This window comes from Python bivittatus, unplaced genomic scaffold (assembly GCF_059951505.1).
Source record: "Python bivittatus isolate LINGU-HERP-01145 unplaced genomic scaffold, Pbiv_v1 ctg000480_np1212, whole genome shotgun sequence".
NCBI lineage: Eukaryota > Metazoa > Chordata > Lepidosauria > Squamata > Pythonidae > Python > Python bivittatus.
The window spans coordinates 25250920-25275600 of NW_028277075.1; the positions used below are offsets into that span (position 1 = coordinate 25250920).

The following is a 24681-nucleotide window of genomic DNA, read 5'->3' on the forward strand; positions in this document are numbered from 1 at the left end:
CAAGGCACCAGGTTGTATACAGTACTATCTCAGTATCATGATTGAAAAGCACATCTAATTTAATTTAATTCTTCTCATTTCTTCAAATGTTCCAAAGCCTGAAGTACAGGAAAAGTAGAAAAATATCTTCTTTGCTATTTCCAGTATGCAAGGAAAAGAGGCAAAGTATGTGATCTGAGAGATTTAATAAGGTCTTTCCAAGGTTCATCACAGCTGTGTCTGCCATGTCTTACTATCTAACATTCTCTTCATTCCTCTCCTTCCCTTACCAAAATTGTGCTTGACTTTGATATTTTTTTTCAGTTAGTTTTCTATCCCCCCTTTTTCAGTTCCTTATCTCCCTCTGTTGGCTTTCCTTTCGGCCATTTTTTCTAAAGTGAGAATACCTGTCACCTAACCCAGCCCAAGTATCTATCCATCCTCGTTTTTTGCATATACTGTAGTTTGCTAGTGCTGATGAAATAGGTTTCTAGCCCACACAGATTTAACAGGGCATCTTTCCAGAGAGCAAACAGCATGCTTTAGCACCATTGGCTTAAGCAGTGATTTGCACTGCTGCACATCCAGTCCTGTGCTTTTCATAAAGAGCAGTCCCAAACTGACGTTTTTACAGTACATGCCAATTATTTGCTTAACATACAAAGGAGCTAGAGAAAATGTGAGGTTCCATTAAAATAGGCTTGAACAGAATGGCAGAAGAAAAGAGGCATTTTTTCTCTGCACTGGGAGTCTATTCCTATGTTTTTAATATATTTCTACTGAGCAAAATGATTCTTTGGTCTGCTCACATGTTCTTAAAAGTGTCTGCATCTTGCAGGTACCCTTACAAGCAAGGCATCCCCCTTTCTCCCCACTTATTTTCTTTTCTCAGGTAAAGCTCTACAGGATTCAGTAGCTTCACATCAGCAGTCTGTGGGCATGCAAGCACACACACACACACATACACACACACATACTGGAGAAATCTTCAGAAGGAATATGGGTGTGGGCTGCATGTGTCAATGATTCCTGGATTGCAACAGACTGCCAAATTTTATTATTATCTTTTAGAAACAAGGATGCTTATGCCACTGTAAAGACAATACATTATTAAGCAATGTTGAATTAGAACAATCTTCTCCAGCCTAGTATGCCACAGATGGCTATCAGCCATCATGCTGGCTACAACCTGGAAGCTGTGGTCTAATGACCCCAGAATGAAGACGGCCTGAGTTCGGCCTGCACTGCCTTTTATTTACTCATATGTCAAAATACGTGTGGATATATCCACGCCTTAGCAGGTAGCAACACCTGTCTGACCTTGGAAACTAAGCAGAGTCAGGCCTTATTAGTACTTGGATGGGAGACTACAGGGAATCCCAAGGCTGTAGGCCTCACTGGAAAGTCAGAAAATACCCTGGAAGAAGGCAGGGGGAAAACATCATTTCTATAGCATTACCAAAAAAACCCTGCATGAACGTGCCTGTGAAATCACTTAAGGTCAACTCTCAGCCTTTATTATACATGTGCATACGCACTTATCTGGGCACCTGCATAATTGTTTCTGATGGCACTGACTGTTTATCATCTGAAATATAAATCTTTTATAATCCTTAACATGTTTATTTCATTATCTGATACGGAAAGTAATTTCCACTATGCATACTTGACTGGATGTATAAGAAGATCACTGCTTTTAGTGGAGAATATCTTTTTAGCTTTCTTGCTTTACTGATAATTAAATGTGTAGAAATGTCTTGCTGTTGCCATTCAACTATAAAACTGGTGCTCCTAATGGGCTCCTAATGTGTGCGTGTGTGTGTTTACATTTATATATAATTATGATACGCCCATTTTACCATTTGGATCTGCCAGTCAGGCTGAATGCATGGAAGAGAGATGTTTTGAGATCCATGGTAAAACCTCTTTTCTATTTTCTGCCCAAACATCGCAGTCCTTTCCAGGAGCAAAATGATGAGGTGGACAATACTGGCCCCCAGGACTACCAGATAGCATGAATACATTTTCCAGAACAGCATATACTTCAGAAACTTCACACTTATTGTTTTGTCTCTATTTTTAAAGAAATACGTTAACTGATTTAAAGTCTACATTGTTCACCAGCCCCATTCAGGATTATGTCAAGGCAGTGATGCTATGCAGAGGCATTCACAGCAACCGTCACCCTGGCAGGCACAACCAGGCAACCAAAGCTCCACTCCTTTTTACATGCATGTAGTGCACGTTAAAAAGGGGCGGGGCTTGATCACCCAGTCACACCTATTATTTCGGAGCCAGTGGCCATCGCTGCTGATGCCCCTAGTGCAGTGTTGTCCAAACTTGGCCACTTTAAAATGAGTGGACTGGCTGGGGAATTCTGGGAGTTGAAGTCCACTCATCTTAAAGTGGCCAAGTTTGGACAACACTGCCCTAGTGTTATGCTAAATGACCTACATTTGCTGCTATCTAGGAGTCAGTCTGAATTTACCCAACACAAGCACAACTGAATTCAGTGGAACTTTTTCATGCTGCCTTAATGATCTTCATTCCTTTTAAAATCCAAAAAAGAGATTCATATACAAGAACCGTCATTCTGGTTCACGGCTTTTGGCCACCCACCCAGCATATCACTCCTTACTATCTTTACAGCAGGTCTCAGACAAACGTGGGGGCAGCTCTGATCAAATCTGGCCATGGAAAGCATACAGAACCTGGAAGCCAAGAAATGCCACACTCTGAAGTGCAAGATGCAGCAGGGACAGAGCTGTTTACCAAACACGACTGCATTACCCAATTCCTAGAATGTGTAAAGTAAGCCTATCACTTCTGGGTTGCAAAAAGATGATGATCACTAGACAATAGCAAACAACTAGGCCTGGTTTATCCAAAAGTGTAATGTCCTAAAGTTTACAAGGTTCAATGTAAAGCCCAGAATTCCTAGCCCTAATTAGATGTTACATTCATAGCAACAAGTATGATTAAAACAACAGATTTATTGTCCTTTTAATGGACAAGATGTGTGTCCTTCAATGGACTAGAATCTATTTCACCAGATATATGAGATGTCATCCTTGATTGGCACATATAACGGTATATTGGGGGAGTAGTAAATGAGCAAGAGGGAATGTGAAGTGTCTGTGTAATGGAAAAAAGTACAATCTGTGACAATAATGCAAAGGGTAAAACATCAAGGCAGCAATCACCAACCTTAGAGCAAGCTATATTTACGTCAAGAGAAAGTTTGTGAATTCTTTAGAACTATCCATAATACTGAAATACTGTGACCTATACTGTACTCAGAGCTTCCTGTAAGGTCTATTAATGGGTAAAGAGATTCTGGTTAAACAAACAACATACAAAACAGTGTAGTGTGTCATGTCTTTATGGAACACACTGAGCTAATATACTATTTCTTAAGAAAAGTATGAGATAAACCGTTCTCTTAAGGGGGTAAACTGAGACAAACTTTCCAATCCAATAGATGACAATCAGGTATAGGTTTGAGGGGCACTCCCCTAAAAAATGCACATAGATATTGATTGTGATTAGCAGAGACTGTTATTCATGACATGGATTCGTGGACATGAATTGAAAGAGATCCCTGCAGACCTCAGAACATGGGTTGTTGATACTCATGATGCTAGAAAAGGCTACAAAATCATTGTCAAAAACTTTGGCTTCCATTAATCCATAGTCAGGCAAATAGTGTACAGTACACAAATGGAGAAAATACAATAGTGCTGTTCATTTTCCAGTAGTGGTAATCCAACAAAATCACCCCAAGAGTGAGACACACAGTACTTTGGGAGGTTGCTGTCAGCCCTACAAGGTAGACCAGACTAAAAAACCAATGTCACAGAGGTCACTACTACAGCTGCATTACAGGACTTGTTGAGTGATTTTGGGGAGTTGCCAGCAGAAGTGTCATGACCCAGGACTGAGACTCAGACTCTGAAGAAGCTGCTCCTGCTGAACCTGTGGAGTGTCAGCCTCAGGACACAAGCCAGGAATCACCTGAGGCTGATCAAACACAGGCACCATCAAACAGCTGGAGCAGTCAGATGATGAAGTACGTCCCCTAAGCCCTCGGACTCTGCAAGTAGAGCAGAGGGTAGAACAAAGATGCTCAATGAGGCTTCTTGCCAAGCAAGGAAGAAACCATCTTAATTGAAGATAGCTGGCTACAGCCTGATTTAAGAGAGAGACTGACCCATCTTTCTCTGTTGGAAACAACTGTCTGATCTGCTCCAATGTGTCATTCCTGTGAATCCTGCTTGTGAAACTTTGACCTTTGAACTGGCTGACAAACCTGACTTGGCTCTCTGAACTTTGGACTGGATTTTGACTTCTCTTCTGTGCTCCTGTTGAAAGTGAAAATACCCAGGAAAGCTTTCTTTCCAGGAGACTTCGTTGATTTACATTCCTTTCCTTGTCTGCCATTATCTGCTCAGACGTGAGTAAACTGCTACTCTCACCTAGCAACTGTGTATGTGTGCAAGAGAGAGAGTTTAAAGCCTGAAACAGGACAAAAGGAGGGGAGCAGCACATCTGCAAAGAACCCAGGGGTAATGGTAAAAGCTCAGTAGGCCACTCTTGAGTTTCCTGATGCCAGTGTTCCTTTGGGCATCACAAAGAAAACACTTGTTAGGGTCCTTCTGTTAATTAAATGGGATATTGCCACTGAGAAAGTCTGAGGCTTTGTTACATAATTAAAGAGTGGCAGAGTCAATTCCATATTCCAGGGAACCCTTGGTAGATCAACCCTAATATCAGCAGAGTGAAACAGCTCCCTAGCTTGGGAAATGTTGGGTCAGGGTGAGGTGGGAAGTATTGCAAGATAGTGTCTGTTGCTCTCATTACTCCAGAGAATATTGCAGTAAGAGTCAAAGACCAATCTAGTTGTCTTCTCTATATAGAACTGAAGTAAAATGTTATTTAATTAAAGCGTTAAAGCATTGTGGGCCAGCCCTGATGTGATAAGCTGCCTCCTGAGTCGTTATAGAGTAATGATGGCAGCAAATATCATTGCTATATAGCTGGGTCTCAAACTATCTTAATTTCCTACCATGGTCTAAAATGACACAACAGCAGGGACATTAGGAGAAATTAAAATGCTAGAAGAAGACATTACGTAAGGGAGTTGCAAGGTAGTGGTAGACTCTGCCGGTGTGCCTTGCCAGCTGCCCAAGAATTCAACATGTTGACACCAGTCATCTAGAACAACATGCTTAAAGCAAGAACTGTTGGAAGAATTAATGTAATTTCAAGATTTTGCTATGTCAGAAGGAATTTATGTTGAAATTAGATCCCCAGTAAGAGTTGTCATGCAATATTGTTATACAACATGTTCAAACATTAGAAAATCTATTCTGAAATCAGCAGGGCAGAACAGAGATCAATGCATTTGTCATTCTTGTGTGCAGAAACTTCATCAGATTATTCCTGATTTTCCTTCACTTTTTTTTCTCCCTCTTTGACCTCTGAAAGTTTCTCTGTGTCTGAAGTATGTATTAGACCACACAACTAAGAACTCTTCTGTTATCCATTGCAAGAGCTGGTGTAGCAGACTGTCACTCCAAGAAGTGCTGGCTAACCTTAGGATCTCTATTGGGCAACAAAGAAGAGCAGAGGTTCTGACTGCCTTAAGAGCCCAGGGAAGGAGAGAAGCAGGTGGAGAACAGCTCCTGTAGTGCCAGTTACCAGCAGCAAAAGACCTGTGGGATGTTTGCTATCAGTTGTTCTATCCCACAGGTGGGACAGGTCAACTTGCACCAAAGGAGTCATTCTCTGCCATTTCTTTTCCCCTGTTTCTCCTGCCACCCATAGCAAGAAATCCAGTGGAGAGAGAAGAGACCCAGGTCCCTCTATTACTTCTCATACTGCAGGGGACAGGAGGAGAAATGGATCTTCTTCTTTCTCCAGGAGCGCAGGCTGCAGAGCTTCTTCTCCCAGAGTATGGGAAGCCAGGGAAACAACTCCCTGCCCAGGACTTCCACAGTACAGCTGCCTGCCCTGGGACAGCCATGCTGCAGAGGGACCATTCCTATAGTACAGCTACCAGCACCCCCTCCCTCCAGCTTTGTCACCGACAAATTTGCATTTTAAAGGTGCCTAGCACTCTAAAGTATGACTGCTGGACAAGTGCTTAAAGTACTCCTACAGCTTAGCTGCTGCAGGGCCTAAACTGCAAGTGGGGGGCTTTTGTACATGTGTCCACAGGTCTTCTGGAAGACTGCTGGACGTGCATCAAGAACACCCCTGCAACTTTAGCAACTGCACCAAAGCCCTGAAAGGGCTGGGGGTGGGGGCTATGCTGTAGGGCACTGGCTGCTTTCCCTGTGGTTCAGCTGCCCCTCCATGCCCTCAGTGCTACATGGCTATAAAAGCCCCTTTACAACTTAGGCACTGGGGGGCATGGCACCTTGCTATGGGGGGAAGTACTGCTGCAAGTGACCTTCCTATGGTAAAGCAAACCTTCTGTGGGAGGAAAGGAGAACCAGCATCAAAAGCCCCGCTTCCCTTCCTTCTCACCCTGCTTTTCCTGCCACCCATGGCGTGACCAGGCAAATTGGAGAGATGGGTTTGGAGCACATTGAGAGAGCCCCGATTCTCCTGCTGTCAAAGGGCAAATGGATAACCAGAGGCCAGGCACTGGACGGGTAGCGTGCCCCTAGACCTCAGGCAGCTAAGGACCGCAGGCAGGTTCCCACTGAAGACAGAGACTGACTGCTCAGCACGGCTTATGCTAGCAGAAGCTAGCAAACTTCTGAAGTGGAACAAAGAAAGATGGGCAAAGGCTGCCTTCACAGGGGGCAGGAGTGGACTGAGGATGATGGTGCACATTCGCATCCTCAATACATGTTTAATGCTGGAGAAGCAGGTGGTTCCTTATATTGAGACACACTCTTTCGCAAGCACAGGAAAGACTCCTTTGGGATGACTGTGGAGGTTATAGTGACATCATGAAACTACGCTTTATAAATCAAGGTTCCTTGCTGTTCAGCTGTTCAGTCACTTCTGTCTCTTTGTGGCTTTGTGGACATCATTTTGCTAGGACTGACTGTTGGTCACTGCTTTTTTGAGTTCCTGCAAGCTCCTGCTTGTGTCATTGGTGACAGCATCTAGCCACCTTCTGTCAGCCTCTTTTTCAATTTTTCCAGGCATCAAGTTCTTCTCCAGTGTATGTCCAACATATTTAAGCTGTAGCTTTATTGCTTCTAGCGAACAGTCTAGTTCTACTTGCCTACTAGACCCCTGTGCTGAATTAGTCAGTTTTGTGATTTTATTACGTATGTTATGTTACTTGTTCTTGTCTTTCATGGTTTTATCTGTCTTCTGCGGACTACCCAGAGAACTCCAGCTACCAGGCATATAACAAAGAAATGTTGCTAGCATTGTAAAGTGTGGTGTGTATTTCTGCTATTAGTTAAATATACATGAAGAAAAAAATCATGAAAATACTTTTCATACTTTTTTTCATGATAGATGTTATCATTATAAGAAATGTCTGATATTGAATAACATTTGATAATTATTTACCACCAGCAAGCAACAGTCTAATCCCTTGCCAACTTAAGTGAAGCAGGGATCAGGACCATCCATGATGTTTATTGAAACCACACTCACAAAATCACTGTTCTCACACAAATATTCCCAGACACACTCATCCTATTCACTCACAATTCATCCATCCATCCAGACATAATCCATCCATCTATCCTAACACCCCCCCCCCCAAAGGTGACTCAACTGAGACCCTCAATTCCTGTGGGCTTGATACCTTTCACTGGCAGGTTCCTAGTGAGCTGGCATCACTTCCCCATATTTTTCCTTATGAAAAAGGCAAGGTGGAGAAGCAAAATACCATTCAATGCACTCCCTGTGATTTGAAGTGATCAGAAAGGGCATGGAAGACTGGGGAAGGGTTCAGAAAGAGAGAAGGGTTGATTTTACGAGACTAATATACCTGTATCTGAGCTGCAAAAATCCAGATGAGTTCTTGCTGCCATCTAGTGGTCATCCAGATCTTTGCACCCTATATATGGTAGCTCTGGGGGCTCCATAGGGAAAGCTTACACTGAAGTAGGCCCATGATTTACAGCAATCTTTCACTATGCTCTCCAGATGCATTCAAAACTCCCAGCAATTATCATGCTAACTAGGGAATTCTGGGAGTTGAAGACAATATATCTTACTGGTGCCCAGAATGGGAAAGGCTGGGCTCCCATAAATAAGTATCGGATTTAGATTCAAACTAGAATTAAACTAGTTTTAGTCCAAGTATTACAGCATACTGTGATCGCAGAATTACTAGCTACTTCTCCAAAAAGTCTCCTAATAATTCATATTTTAAAATGAATACTTTTCAAGTTGCCTTTGTGTCATGTAAAGAGAAATTAAGAAACAGATTTTTTTTTCCAAAACAGAAAACTCAACAAGACACCTTAAGCACACAGGAATTTCATTAATAGCCACACAGAACCACATTAAAATAAAACAACAGATTTAACGTTTGGAAACCAGATTCCAAACTTAATAAACAAAACCAAATGAAAAGCATGTTAAACAAATGTTCACAGGACAAATAAGCAAGACAGATTCACTTCACCATATAAACATGCCACTGCATTTTCATATTTGGGCAATAAAAGGTAGAAGGCAAAACCTTCATGATGCTCCTAATGGTTTGAACCTGTAAGTCCCTTTACAGGCAAAAACTCCATGCTGTCATGAAGGGATAATATTAACTAAACACTCTTATGGTACTGATAGAACTTCAAAAGGATATCTTATGACGCCTTGACATTCTATCAGCATCTTTGATGGAAATAGTTTTTTACACATCCTGGTTGAGGAACTGAAACTGAAGAGTCTGCAACTATTTTGTACGTCTCTAGTTGGATTAATAGATATTGCCTCCAAACAGATGTTGTATGAGATTAGAATTTATTCCATATAAAAAATCCTGATTTTTTTCCTGGCATATGTAAGCTAAGGCAGCAAACCACTTCGACATTGTTGCTAAGAAAACTGAAAGGACACATCCATGGGATCATCAGGAGTGGAGTTCAGGTTGAAAAAGACTTCATCTTAAAAGTTTGCTAAAATGAATGAATTTGATAGTTTCATTTAGCTTTAAGCATTTGGAGTGTTTCTCAATTTCTTTTTATCATCAGGGCAAGAAATAAAAAAATCAATTACACCAAACCACAAACAAGTCAAGGATAACATTTGTGCAAATCCAGAAAAGGGGCCTAACTGTGATTTGAATAACCATAGCTAAGCATTTAATGCACACAGCCAGTGACAAACATATAGGAGCTGGGGAAAAAACCCCCACTAGAGTACTCTGTATTATTATTTTTCTTCTTTATTTAGACCTCATTACAATCTTGAAATCTATTTAATCATCTACCATCAACATGCTTCATAAAGGAAATACTAACAAAGTAGCCAAAGGAAGTAATAAACCTTCTTTTGAGGAGTTGCAGCTTGAACATAACAATACAACTGAGATGAAAAAGCATTGATCAGTTCAACAGAGTTTCACTAGAAGAGAATATATGTAGCTCAGGGTTGAGTGCTCTCTGAGCTTGGTTGCTTGCTTACAGATGTTTTATTACCCAACTGAGTTTCATTACCCAACCCAACTCAACAGAGTTTGGCAAAAGAACAGGAATCTGGAAGCACCTTTTCTGACTAACAGATTTTTGTGAGTTTAAATTTGTTAGTCAGAAAAGATGCTATCAGATTCCTGATTCTTTGCCATCATAGACTAGCATGGCTTTCTTACAGAGTTCGGCAACCATTTATTGATTACAATATTCAGAAAAACAATCTCCCTTATTATTACTATTACTATTTGCATATTTTACTGGGTTTTGCTGTTTCTTACTCTCTCTTGATTTTCTATGCTATTGGTACGTAGCCCTCTATGGACCTAACTCCGGCAATGTGAGGTGACTCACCAGATTTGGACAGCTGTGAAACAACAGCAAATTGTTATGTAATTTATTATTATTGAACTATTACTGCCAGGAGAGGCTGTTGTGAGGTTTTCCTATATTTGGTGTTAAAATAATTGGCCCTACCTCAGGCAGCCAGATGTCTTGGGCCAGCCATATACAGAGAACTAGGGAATGCACACTTATTCTTACACAGTCCTTCTTCTCCAGTTAGTGTGCAACACTAACTAATTAAGCAACAAAGAGTTAAGAGTTGTCTACATCTCTCTGCTCCCAATTTGCAACCCAAACACGGTAGCCCAATTCTTAGGAATCTATTGTTTTCCTCTGGCTTTAATTTCCAGTAAAAGCTACTGACAATTTGGATTTCCATTGGACAATGCAACACAGAGACACCAACCATCCACAGACTTTCATGGGACAAGCAAGCAAGAAGAAGCAAATTCATTCTCTCCCATAAACATCCAACTGCTTAGTAAAGATGTAATTTTTATTAGGCAGAACCTCCATGATGGTCTAAAGGAGAGAGTCTGTGACCCAGATCCCCCAACATAGTTAGACATAATACTGATTGGTTGATGCTCCTAATTGCTGGGTAGGATGTCACACAGGATTGAGGAGACTAGGTTCAAGCCCACAATTAGTTCAATAACATTGGGCCAGTCATGATTACTTAGTCCACCCTACCTTGCGAGGTTTTTGCTGTAGGAATGACACTGGAGTAAGAAACATTATGCAGCTGCCATGAAGTGCTGGAGCAAAATGGAGTCCAAACAAGTAGCTAAATAAAATAAGTAAAATATATGAACCATCTACTCTGTGTAATGTTAATAATGCAGCATTTCCCACATTGACCTATTTCACTGGCCATATTAAAAGAGGGGCAAAAAGAAAAGTGAGGTTAAGGTAAAATATTGAATGAAATAGATTGTAATGTTTTGATCCCATGGAAATTTTTTGTGAAGAACATCTGATAAAAACTGACGATAAGATGTATAAGCTGTTGAAAAGGAAAAGAAAGGCCAGAACAAAAGATGAAATTTTCACTCTTGGATTTCTACTGGAAGATCCACACCGATGTGGCATGCCTCTGGAATCATCATCATCACCATCATCATGCATTGCTCTGCGGGTGTCCTTCCACGGATGAAAATTGATAAATGGTTGTCCTTCATAATTTGTCCGTGTCTGACCCAGACCCTTCTTTTCTCTCTTTTTTCTTTTCTAAATCACGACCCTCTTTGATTTGGGATGAGCTGCTCTGCTCCTTGAGTAGAAACGGCGGGCTCACTGACTAACCTGCCCGCAGAAAAAGGTCGCGTCCGCGCGTTCCCCTTCTCCTTGAAAACGGCTCCCTCCCCGGGAAACCATGTTCGTTCTGCCGCAGGCCTGTTATTTTCCACTTCGCGGGGGATTAAAAAAAAAGTTCAGGAAAGCAATAGGATAAGCAATCGATAGATTAATATTCATGAAGCCGGTGATGTCATGAGCAGCGGAGCCGTGGCCTCCCGAAAGCGCCATTTCCTGGAGAAGAAGCAAGAAGCCGAAGCAAGAGTCGCAGAAGGGAGCCGCGGCGGCCGAAGGAGGGAGCTCCGCGTCGGGCCAAGCGCAACTCCGCGGGCTCGGCGGCCCGATGAACCCTGTGCGCTGCGGGAGGGAGGCCGGCAGGGGGCGGCCTTCCTGACTCGGTGATCACAAGCTCGGGGAAAGGGAGCAGAGCCGCCGGCCGAGCCAGCGCTGGTGGGGCGCCGGGCGCTGCCGCCTCCAGCCGCTTCTTTCCCTGGCTTGCCCTGCGCGGTAGCCGAGCTCCCGGATCCAGGGGCGCGGGCCACCGGGTGTTCTTTCGAGGAAGGGGCGTCGTTGGTTTTCCTGCCCCTTTTTCCCCTCCCGTATTGCTTTGCCACCCGCCCATCCTCCCCTTTCGCTTTTTCCTCCCCCTCTTTAAATTTTGGGACCGAGGCGAGGCAACCGCTTTGGAGGTCGCTAGGAGGATGGTGATAAAGATGATGAGGTGGAAGAGATGGAGATGAAGCAGACTATGCAGATACGGGGACTCCTGTTGCTGTTGCCGGCACTATGGACTCTGCTTTGGCGGGACTTCGGGGCTGTAACAGGTAAGGGGGCTCCGCTCCGCCGAGTTCCCTCTCGGCCAGGGAGGAGGCGGCTGCTCTCGACTTGATTCTCGGCGGTTCTTGCCCCCTTCTCGCCCTCCCAGCCAGCGGCTTCATTTTACGTTTCCCTAGTGGGCGCGCTCCAGGTCCCGAGTTCCTGCTTGACGGTGGGTCGCTTCTGTCGTGCGACTGATTGAGACGAAGTGGCACAACCGGGACTGGGGTTGCTCTGGAGTGGAATCCCTCCACCTTCCTGCATGCCTGTTCCCGAGGTCCCTTCTTTAAAAAACCAAACCCAAGTAAACTCCTGTCGACAGTTTTCTCCTTCCTCCCTGCTGGAGGCGGACGACTCCCTGCTGTCCCATTAAGCACCTAGTTACGATGATTTTCTCATCTCCTCCTGGTGCTGTGAGACTGACCTACATCTTTCCTCATTGGAGCTGAAACAAATGACAAAATGTAGGGGAACCGTGCTGCTTTGTTTTTATTTTTTAATCCCTGGTTGTTTTTGTTTTTATGATTATCTTGGAGATGATGGCCATTTCATGTTCATCTTTGTATGCGTAAGGTCGAGCCAATAGTTTGTATCCCAGGAATTTGATTGATTCTTCACTCCATTGCCTGCTTTCCCAATTGCCCACAGCGCTGTTTGGAGGAGAGTTAGGACTCGCTGCTGTTGAGCACCTTCCCATTAAAAGGCTTCCTAATTGGATGAATTAGGCCAGTTTTAAATGGAATTGGACAGTAAGAGGCTCTTACAGGTCCCTCCAAGATGGCCTCATGATCTTTGTAGAAGTTTTAAGTGAGGACTTGAGTGGATTAGCACACTTGAAGATTTAAAAAGTCACAGCCTCTGAGAATGCCCATACACAGATTTTTACCATGAAGTATATCTATTTTTAAGTTTTGCCTTTAAAACCAGGCTCTATCATTAGGCCATAGTGAGTAATCTGTGGCTCTCCAGAAGCTGCTGAACTGCAATTCTAAGTGTGCGTAGGGTTGTTGAGAGTGGTAGTTCATCCAAATCTGGAATGTCATAGATTCCTCATCTGCCTGAGGGCAGGGATTTGTTAGTTTTTATTGTATTTATAGTGGTATAGTAGAAGGGAAAGATACTTGTGGAGTTTTCTGTCCATGCACCAAAATAATGGTTGACTTTAGGTCCATGGGAGGCTGCAAGCAGACTTTGGCGTTACACCTCAGGAGGCAAAATATCTTGGCCTGCCATCTATTAGAATAATAATCATTGGCTATTTTAATGTTTCTTTATTGCGTCAGCATCATAAATGCATCTGAGGTCTTTGGCAGCTCTATTTATATTTCCATAATTGAATATTGGCTACAGCTCTTGAACATAAGGGTATCCTTTTTCTCTCTGTGGCTTTATCCCAGACATTCATCTTTATGCAAAGACAGGAGGTAAAAAAACCTGTTTATTTCTTCTAAGAGGAGTAATAAATATACCACTGACACCAAGCTTTGTAGGATTTGGATTAATATGTCTGCTCATAACCCTTTATATACCCCTTTAATGTATTTGTGAATATTTATGTTCTATCAGGATTCCCACTGAAATGACACAGATGCACAAATAAATAAATAGATTGTCCAATGAATCAGTAACACTTGTAAAATTCTTGAAAGTAATATTTTGTTTGCTAACTCAGATCAGGTTACAGTTTTTGAGTCACTTATTTAGGGAGCAGCTCTGTTATTGTAGTGCCTCACCCTCCCACTATATCAGTGAATGATTGTTGTTTGGAACCATAAATGTTGTCTCTGGGTCATGAACCAATAATTCTAGGTGGGAGCCATCTATTACCAGTTTCCAAAGTTAGCTGGTTAGTGTGGCTGACTGAGTGAAGGCTGATGTCAGTATTGAGTCAAAGTAATCTTTGGCAGAAGGCAAGAAGCAGAATAAATAGATAGAAATTAAAACATAAGAAAGATCAAGCTGAAAGAACAATAGAGCTGATTCTTTGGCATAATTTAGGTTTGTAGGTCAGAGACTATCCTGGATATTTTCTTCTGGGAAAATGTCTTTGAGAATTAATACAGATCTTATCTTACTTGCAGACCCAGATCATAGTATGGAATCTGGAAAGCATCCAGATCCTTCCAGGTCTATGGACTCTGCAACTTCACTCCTCAGTTGTGCCTCTTTTGGGTAGGACAATCAAGCTAATAACGACATAAGGAAAAAGAATGACTAATTACAGTCATTACAAGAGCATGTTGAAAATGCTGAGATTTTTGAGGTTCCTCTCTATGTAAGAATTGAACCATACATCTCTTTGACTAGGAAGTGTCTGTCAGTTTTAGCTGCCACTGATAATGTGTGACATTGGCAAAGGCTCTCACTTTACAAGCAGGCTGATTTTACACCTGTCACGTGGAGTCATCAACTTTTAAATACTCTGCAAATCAGCTTTCCCCAACCTGGTATAACTTTGATGTGGTCATACTACTATTCCCGGGATTCGGGGAATTATATTTGCAATATAGCAAGAGGACCTAGGTTAAAGATGCCTGCTCCAGGTTCAAGCAAACCTGCAATGTGGTCTTATATATCTAGCACCTAATATATGGGGAATAGGGGACTATTCCTCCTGTAGACATGCACTTTCATTTCCTTTCTCCCCCTCAGATACTCACTAGCAGTAAGCAGTGTTTGCAAAAACAAAGTTAATATGCTATACTGCAAAAACATTTAGCAGGGCTTGGTTGTTGTTAGTTATACCTAGCTGTTAGCTGCATAATGAAACTGAAATTTATTTCCCAATATGTGAGAGAAAAGTGGCTTACTGATGATTAGGCCAATCGGAATCAAGCTTGATAAGGGAGTAAAACTGGAAGGGAGTTCATAGCGTTGCGCAACGTCTTTTGTGTGTTTCTCATACCCACACCCAACCGTTTAGATTCTTCAGGCAGCTTTCATTGGGTTAAGAAAGGTATAGAATTAAAGGCCAAGGTGCTCCTTGAATCCAGAAGAATGGTTAAGCTGCTGCTAACTCAGAAAATTCTTCTTATTTCTATAATCATTACATTGTAATGATACATTATTGACCATGTTTCAGTTAGGTAACAGTTGCGTGTGTATACGTGTGCATATGTGAATGAATGCTGCGACTTTCCATAGAAAATATATACACACCCTATGATCTTTCCAAAATTACCTGTGTCTTAAGAGGTCATTCCTTTCCCATAATCAAAAGCCAAAAATACCTTATTTTTTCCCTTCTTGTACTTTGTGCAGGGCTCTCCTTCAAATACAAAATGCACTTTGCTTACTTAAGATTTCAGCAAGAGTGGTGACTTACATCTGAAGTGGTCTACAAAGATAGCTCTATTTGTTCATGATTAACTATTTTAGCAAGTGGATTACTGAAAAGCTGAGCAGTTTTGCTGTTGCAAAATATTGCCTTTATTTCATAAGACTGTCATTTTATAAGGGCATTTTTGGTATATATGACATGGTCGTAGAGTAAATAGCAGAGAACTCTGTTGCTTCAATACGATGCACATTGAGAGGGAGGATACTTTCTGGCCCATGCATGCGTGGAAAAACACACATCATTTAATCTCACTTGTTGAATTAAATAATAAGGGGTTAGATCATGTTTCTCAGTGTGTGATTAATTCCTTAGCCCAGCAACAAAAAAGTGCTGTGTCTGAACATTGTATATTTTGCCAGCTTCACTGCTCTTAGCAATTTACTTAAGTTAGCCAGAACAACAAAGGAAACATTACAAAGAAAATGACATGGGAACTAGTGAGTTTACTGGCTGTTAAGCCAGTAGAAATCCCACAAGAGAACAAAATGCTTTTGTTCTGCAGAGGTTCCTTAGTTGCACAAGTGTGGTTTTATTTATATTGATGTAATATACTTATGTTGCATACCAAGGTACTTTAAAAATTTTACAATACTGTAATAGCATAAAGTGCTATAAGAAATAAAATACAAATATGAACTGAAAAAGAGCAAAACTGGCTGCAGTATAAAACAACAACAACACAGCAACAGATTAGGACAAAACATTTAAAACCCCCAAAAAGGTTTTAAGGTTGAAAAAACTGGGAAAATAAAAATTCATGTTTCACTGGAAGAGCCAATGTGGTCGCTGGGTACACATCTCTGCAGAGGGCATTCTGCAATTCAGGTGTCACCACTAAAAAGGCTCTCCACCAGTCCTTGCCATATAGTCTGCACTAAGCATTGTAGCAAGTCTTGACATTAGAATTTCAACAAAAATGTCCTAGACGTAGTTGGCAAATGTTGACAGAATGTCCTACTTAACATTGCCAGTGCACACCTTGCCCTTAGCTGTCATGTAGTTTGTCCTCCTTCCCTTCCCTCCTTCCCTCCTTCCCTCCTTCCTTCCTGTTGGACTTATACACTACCTTTCTATCTGTCTGGCAATCAAAGTGTCTTATAACTGAAAAGAAAAAACAAATACAAACAAAGCAACAGGAACACAGTTAAAAAAAACATTAAAATATTTAATATTAATTAAATATAAATGTTTAATAATTAAATGCTTGGTGGAAGAGATATTTACTTCCAGTAGAAGAGAATATATGTAGCTCTGGGTTGAACTGTGGAGTCCCCCTCTGAGCTTGGTTGTATGCTTGCAGACTTTTCATTACCCAACTAGGTAATGATCAGTGCAAGTGGGTGTGGGGTTTGCTTCCTGTATATACAGTAGCTTGCCCTGCCAGTTTTGATGGTGGTGTGCTTTTCTCCTTGGTAGTCCCTTACCTAGGTGTTGGCTGCTGCAAAGGATCTGGAGAACACATCCTCTCCAGCAGCCAACACCTAGATAAGCAGGGATTAACACCAGGCAAACCATCAAGCAGAAAACAATATCCTAATCAAGGAACTACCAAGATGAAAACTACACCCCCACCAAAATTGGTAGGGTGAGCTACTGTACAAGTAGTTCTCGAGTTACAACTGCAATTGGGACTGGGATTGCTGTCGCTAAGCAATGCAGTCGTAAAGCACAATATCACATGACTGCATTGCCAAATAACCCAAGATGGGTGAGTTGTTAAGTGGGAAGTGGAGGGAGTCACAGGTAAGGAGCACCCGGATGCTGCAGGAGGGTGGGGGAGGCCTTGGAAGACCCTGCACAGGCCGTGTGTGAGCTGGGGGAGAGGGTGCTTGGTGCCTCGTGAGCTCAGAAAGGCCAGGGAATGAGGGTGTGGGGTGCATGCAATCGCAGGGGGGCTGTGGAAAGAGGGGACGGGGCGCATGCATGTGTGTGATTGCAGGGAGGCCGTGGAAAGAGAGCACGGGATACATGTGTGCGTATGTGCAATTGCAGGGAGGCCAAGGAGAGAGGGCACAGGAGTGCATGTTTGCAAGCACAGGGAGGCTGAGGAAAGAGGGCTCAAGATGTGTGCAAGGGAAGGTGGGGAAGGAGGGTGTGGTGCATGCGACTGAAGAAAGGCCTGTGGGGGAGACTTACCCCAGCAACCTGCAACCTTGCTTGCCAACTTCCCATTGACTTTGCTTGGGGGAAACCAGCAGGGAAAGTTTCAAATTGCGATCATGTGATTGCGGGGTGCTTGGCAACCAGTCATAAGTGTAAGCAGGTTGCCAAGCACCCAGATTGCGATTATGTGACTGTGGGGGTGCTGGGACGGCTGCAACTTTGAGGACTGGTCGTAAGTCTTCTTTTTAAGCACCGTTGTAACTTTGTTGTAACAGTCGCTGGACAAATGGTCGTAACTCAAGGATTACTTGTATATAAACAAGGAACAAACTCCACACTCACTCGCACTGATAATGTTACCTAGTTGGGTAATGAAATGTCTGCAAGGAAACAATCAAGTTCAAAGAGCACCAAGGACTCTACAGATGTTTACCTCTTAAATAGCAGGAGAATGGGGGCCAAGCACATCTTCCTAAGGAATGCATTGCACAATCCAGGAGCTACTCCATAGAAAGCCCTTTTCTGCATATCAGATAGTTGAATCCCTGGCAGCAGAATTATCTTGAAAAGGGCCTCTCCTGCTGATCTGAGAAGCATATTACATGAACAGGACTATTTGTGTCTTATTTAAAAAAAAATCATGGCTTAGCATGGTGTGTGACCCCAGTCAATATGTCACAATGTGTGCAACTGCTAGTTTATCATTGGTATATGAATATTTTGTACAGGCGCAGTATGAATAAGCTAGACAGATGTGCTGTCTGCTTTCTAGGAGATCAGTGAAATGCAGGCTTAGTTCTCACATTTTGCTCTGTGTGCTTTGGCTTTGATCTGGGAAAGAAGAATAATTGTTACAGCTGTTTAACCAAGAGAAGCCATAGGTAGAGTAGAATATGTGTTTGTTCATTGGCACATGCAGCTGTGTGGCTTGACCATGAAATGCCTTTTGGTCTAGGAGTAATCCTATTCTACTTTTTACTAGCGTTGAAATCTGAAGGGGGGGTTAAGTATATCCAGCGGAACCTTCTTTGCTCTTCAGACCTTTGTGGTGAATGGCTGATAGTCTCCAGTGATAACGGGTACGATCAGGATGGGATAGGCATATGGCCCAATTCTTTTTTATACACTGACAACAAGTGCCTAAAGAAACTTTCTGTGATCGTGGTTGTTGGAGTGTTTGTTCTTCAATCACATCTCTTTTTTTAGGAGGAAAAATTGAAAGAGGTATAGAAAAGGTGTGTGCCGTATTTTTAGATATGAAGTGCGCTTCATTCACCCTGTGTGTTGTTAATCAGTATAGGATGCCGTTTTGCAGCTCCAGTTGCAAATATGTTAAGATGCTTGCTTAATGATCTGGAACTTGAGACTTGTACTCAAATTTGAGGTTTGTAAGAAGATACGTTCTTCTAACTTGACTGCTTAGTGTACAGTGCTTACTCTGTGCTATGAAGCCCCATTATCTATTGAATAATTACTGAAACTGCAATTTTGTGTGTTTCTAATTCTCTAGACATATAACCAGAAGGAATCTTCCTCTGTACAGTGTCTGAAATATGTGTTTTCTCATTGGAGATTTTGTACATTTGGAAATAAGTCACTACTTGCTATGGAGATGTTTGTAATTCTCACCTTCCTTAGGATTCTTGAGGTAGAGGCAGGAGGGCAGCTATATAGAGCTCTCAGTTGACTACAATACACATCCATGTTTTGCCACTTTTTTTGCAGGCCTAACACTACATAGTTGTTGAGGACAGGAATGCCCATTGAGTGAGTTGAAGGTTCTAATGTTTCTTCTTCCCTATCATCCAAAGTCCAATGAGTTTCCCCTTTCTCCTAGTGAAATTCCACTGGTGCAAAGGTAATGTTATACCTATGTTATTATTTCTTCTCCATCATCCCAGGCGCATTTGGATTGATTCTAAAACTTACCATTCCTTCTGATATAATTTGAAGAATTTAGTTGGGGTATGTTAATAACTGTGGACTGCTGGATTGTATGGAATCACAATCATTTGGATTTTTTGAAATGAAGTTGATTTGAGCTTGTCAAGCAAGTTGGATGGCTCTGGCTTTGTTTGGCCTGTTCTTTCCCATAAATGCTCTAATTACCAGAGTTATCCAGTAAGTTTGATTAGATCTTTTAAGCTCCATGCAGATGTAAGACACACATATTTTTACACACATGTACACATTTATCAGATCACATAATGTGATCTTATGGAGAGAATTGGCAATAAGCTTTTGCTTTTTAAAAATATTAATATATCAAAACAAAATGGATCTGGATAGATATAGGGCTATGAAAATTCATAAAGATAATTTCATAACATGGCTACAGTCTCTGGCTGGTTATTATTTAAAACATTTCTGTGCCAACCTGCAGTTCAAAATTTCAAGCCTAATTTATAATAATTTATTTTTATTGATTTGCTTATTATACAAATTTCTATACCATTCCATCCCATGTCTTTGGATAGTTTGCACAAAATAGAGAACATAATAAAAATAAGCAATAACTTCCATAGTCATAATTAAAACAATATAAAGTAACATGCCTACGAAGGATATATGTATGTTTGTATGCATGTATGAATGCACACATACACCCATAATCCAAATCATGCAGCCCAAACTTTCCTAGTATTCAGAAGCCCAATGAAACAAAATTCTTTTCACTGCCTTTCTAAAACTTAGCTATGAAGGGGCCCGTACCCTGCCCCTGGGATCTCCCATAGTACAAGAATTCAAAGCTTCTCTTTCTGAAAAGACTGCACAAGACAAGGAGATTCTACTTCGAGGAGATACACTCTATGATATCCTAGAACAAAGCTATGTAGGGCTTTATAAATTAACCCCAGCACCTTGAACTGTATTCATAAATCTGTTGGCAGCATACATAAAACAGGTGTTATCTGACTACAGCTGATCTCACCAACCAGTAAGCGGGTGGTTGCATTCTGGGCCAACTGTAGATTTTGGGTGGTCTTCAAAGACCGCCCAAAGTAGAGCACATTGCAGCAGTCTAAACTTGAGGTGAGAAGGGTATGGGTCAACTTATATCAGAGCTTTGCTGAGTCCTAAATGGAGCTTTGGCTTGCAAAGGCTCGGTGGAGTTACGGGATAATTGATTTGCATGCATATAAAAAAAGGTAATATTTCGATTAGGAAGGATTATGAAAGGGTTACACTGACCACTGCCAAAATCAACATGTTGAAACAGATTGAGTGACCAATGCCTATAATATTAAAAAAAAAAAAAAAACTTATTATCTATAATAGTGTATCTGCCATCAGCGTGCCTGAAGTATCTAAAAAAATTAACATTGCTCACTTACACCACCTTATACAAAATGGTTCTAAAAGTAACTATTTTAAGATGAAAAGCTACCAAGGATGTAATAACACTGCCAGGCAGTAGTCTAGTGGCCGAAATCTTTTCTGTCTTCAAGCTTAGTTATCAACTTGTTTATTTTCTTCCTTGCAACATATCTTCATCTTTTTCGCCAATACTTATACACTCTACTTTAATATATTTGCTCTCCTCCATTGACTTTAAAAGCATCTGATGACCCTGAAACATATCCCAAAGAATACATTTATCGCAAAGGAAGATGGAGAAACGTCACCATCTGCGAATGAATTGGTGACACCTATCCAAATGAGGGATGAGATCAGCATTTGGCATTGCATCCTGAGTTTGGGGGTTGCCTGGCTACTGGTTGAACTAATTCTGCACCACACATGGGAGTGAGGGGAAAAGAAAAGGAGAGAGAGAAACACGTTCTTAAAATGGTTGGTTTCCTTTCACGGCTAAGCTTTCAATCATGCTTTTCCATCCATAGAGTTTTCACACTGTTAGAAGCTTTTGCAATTAAGAGAAGCTGTGAACTGAATGACCCCCTACGTGAATGATTTTTTTTCCATAGGAATGGATCACAGCTGTGCTTTCTTTAAAGTAATGAATATTACCTGGGAGTCATTAAGTATCCAGAGGGAATTTGGGTGGAATTGTACTGTTGTTCTGAGAATAACGCTTTCAAAAGCATTAACTGTGCAGTGTTGCAAGGATACCAAATCCATCTGTATGTACCACTAAAAGATTGCTACTCTGTGGGCTTCACCCTGCTGATTTCCAGATTGGCACATTGTTGAAGAAGCCCTGCATGGCTTTATTGTCCTCTGCTATTTCCTAACTGGAACTTTGGTGTTCTTATCCTATAATTATCCCAACGTATATAATAAAGCTCTGATGAGGTGCATTGAGGTGGCTGTGTATTTTGTTCTTTGACTGTATCACCCTACAGATCAGTAACCTTGATTGATCTGCTGTACTCCCAACCTCCTTGCTCCCTACCTGTGGGCAAGGATGGGTGGGAGGTTGCTTTCTTCCAGAAGCAAAAGGTATTGAAATGCCAATCAAACTGACGGTGTCCCAGGGGCAGCCAGTGAAGTTGAACTGCAGCCTGGAGGGAATGGAAGAACCAGAGATGCTGTGGATCAAGGATGGAGCTGTGGTGCAGGGTATAGACCAAGTGTACATTCCAGTAAATGAAGAACACTGGATAGGTTTCCTCAGGTAGGAATGACACATAGAACAAGATATGCTAGATAAATATATGATTAATGCTAATATTAAAGGTTAGTTTATTTTGCCTTTCTTCTGTGGAACTTGGGGGGGGGGTCATTTGTGATTCTCTCCTCCTCCCTTATTTTTTCTGTGAAATAGTTTAGGTTGATCCAAAGGCACCGGGCAAATTATCCAACTGGGCAATTTGTTTTCTGGAATTATATCTTTATTTAATTAATATCTCAAGAATCTAAACCAGTGTTTCTCTACCTTGGCAACTTTAAGATGTGTGGACTTCAACTCCCAGAATCCCTCAGCCAGTGTGGAATTCTGGGAGTTGAAGTCCACACTTCTTAAAGTTGCTGAGGTTGAGAAACACTGATCTAAACTTCTGATACTTTCTAGTTCTTCCCCATTTTTGTTGCTAATAATTTGTAACATTTTTATAATATTGAAAGTGCTTAAGGCACTATACATTCATTACTAGTAGCAATCCTTACAACAAACCCTAAACATACTGTACCAGTTCAGTATTATTGCTCCCCATATTGACTGAGCCTGAGTAAGAATTATTTGCTGAAGCATTTTGGAGGGACAAAGACTATTCTAAGTGGGGTGAGAATGCTAAATGGATGGATTTTCAATTTTTTCCTTTGTTGTGGGAGAGGAAAGCTTTTTTGTTTTTGGTTGGTTTGTTAAGCTTATTTTAGGGGATTTGTGCCTGTCTCAAAATAGTGGTAAATGGTGTTATTGTTTTTCAGAATTATGGTGGAGGGGTTCCAGGGACACACTGGGGCATCCATGGGAAGGGGAGGCATCAGAAAAATCAAGATGGTGGCTACAACCCACCAGTAGCTTTGATTGCTACTGCCATTGTGACTTTTGTACCCCCCCCCCCGCCACACACACACCCTGCAGATGCCCTTGGAGCCACAAAAAGGGGGCTTTTGGAGATTTTATTCATCTTTGAGATGTAAGAAAAACAATTTTTGCAACCTGGTCTTAAAGACCCATTTGAAATAAGTCCAACTGGTAAAACTGCATTCTCCCATCCCTCTCAACCATCCAATCTTTTTCTTTTCTCTGAGCTGGTGGACACACTTTGAATCAGGGCTCTGTGTTGCAACCTCACATCCTTTCCATTTTTTAGAATTCCTTGATGGCACTTGCAGGCCCAGGAATTTAAGAGAGGGAGAAAAAGCAAACCAAAAGGTTTAGATGAGGTAGAGGATTTGGTGGGTGCCAAGGAACTTGCCTGGTAGCACATTTGTGCCTGTGGATAACCTATTGCAGTCACTGGAAGCGGAATATGTTTTGCAAATAACTGAAAATAAAAGGAAAGGTGGATCTACCCGTGCAGTTTTCTTGGCGGCAGTAGAGACATAGTTTTGCATTGCTTTCCTCTGGGGATGTTTTTTAACTTCCCAGTTTGACTAAACCCAGCAGTCTTTCTGGCAGTCTCCCATCCGAGTTCTAACCAGGCCTAGCCCTGCTTAACTTCCAACTCCAGACCCTGTTGGCTGGGCACTGCTACTTTCTGCATGTATCTGATGGTGGGATTTTAACCAGGGATCTTGTTTTCTATATGCTGAATCCATACATGAAAAAGGGGTCATTTTTATAAGCTACAGAGACGGCAAAAGACTCCAATGCAGGATTGCAAACTGACATTGCATGGTCGAATCCCAACTTCTTAGCTTGAATAACCAAGGGAATCCAGAGAAATCCTTCATTTCCCCTGTGATTCTCTAAAAATGGAGATAAGAAGAACTAGCAGCCTACATTATATTAGCCCCTGCAGTTTTCTGCTGAGTCTGTAGCTGTCATTTGACACAGAGAACGCTTCCCCCTCTCTTGGCTTTTGTTTGCAGCACTGTTACTGAAAGCTTTCAAGGATAAAGGAAGCTTTATATTCCTTTTTCATATATTTGTGCCTGTATGCTCTGCAACAAAACTGGATAGTTAGTTTCTGAGATATAATTAAACATTTCCTTGACGTTTTTTTCCCTTCACGTTCTTTTCTCCTTGACTTTGACTGAAAAGAGAGAGTTTAGTTCAGTCTGTGCTTCCCAGATCAAATCTGGGTTCTTTGGGAGAAACAGATGTGTCATACAAACCAAGCCTTAGTCATCTCCCACAAGAGATGCTCCAGTGTATTTACTCCATCATTTACTTTAAGCCAAGCGTGCAATACTTCAGTCAGTTAATATAATATAAGGCATAGAAAAGATGCTTAGTGTGCTTCTGTGTATGTGTATGAAAAAATTGAACCGTTTTCCTGGTGCAGTTGCCAGATATACTTGAGAAGAAGCTATCCGCAAATATCCCCCTTTGAGGGCTTCTGAATAAATAGTTTTGTGAGATGTGTCAATTCTCAGCAGAGCCCTTGAAATCATATTGTGCTTCTGTAAGGAAATTAATATCTCAGTGTTTACAGGAAATTAATATCTCAGTGTTCTACAGCAAGTAGTGTTAAAATTGTACCTCCGGCAATCCTAAATAAAGGCTCCATTGGAGACTTCAGGTTATGCTGGCTGAATAATATGGGAGGAGAAATCAATTTTGGTGGAGGGGCCAGATCAGAGTAGACAGCAAATTCATAGGAAAATCAGAGAAAGCTA

General features: G+C 41.6%; 1 protein-coding gene across 2 annotated transcripts in view; it reads left to right on the forward strand.

Annotated features, from left to right (window-relative positions):
• Window positions 1-11368: 11368 nt before the first annotated feature.
• The window catches only part of TYRO3 (TYRO3 protein tyrosine kinase), a 68807-nt gene continuing 55494 nt past the window's right edge, over window positions 11369-24681 (forward strand). Inside the window, exons 1-2 of one of the 2 annotated variants that reach the window (XM_007436235.4) lie at window positions 11369-12058; window positions 21886-22069. In XM_007436235.4, coding sequence (XP_007436297.1) covers window positions 11965-12058; window positions 21886-22069 — 278 coding nt within the window. In that variant the 5' untranslated portion in view covers window positions 11369-11964. The remainder of the gene's footprint in view (window positions 12059-21885; window positions 22070-24681) is intronic. The other variant, XM_015889458.3, reaches the window with a different exon arrangement.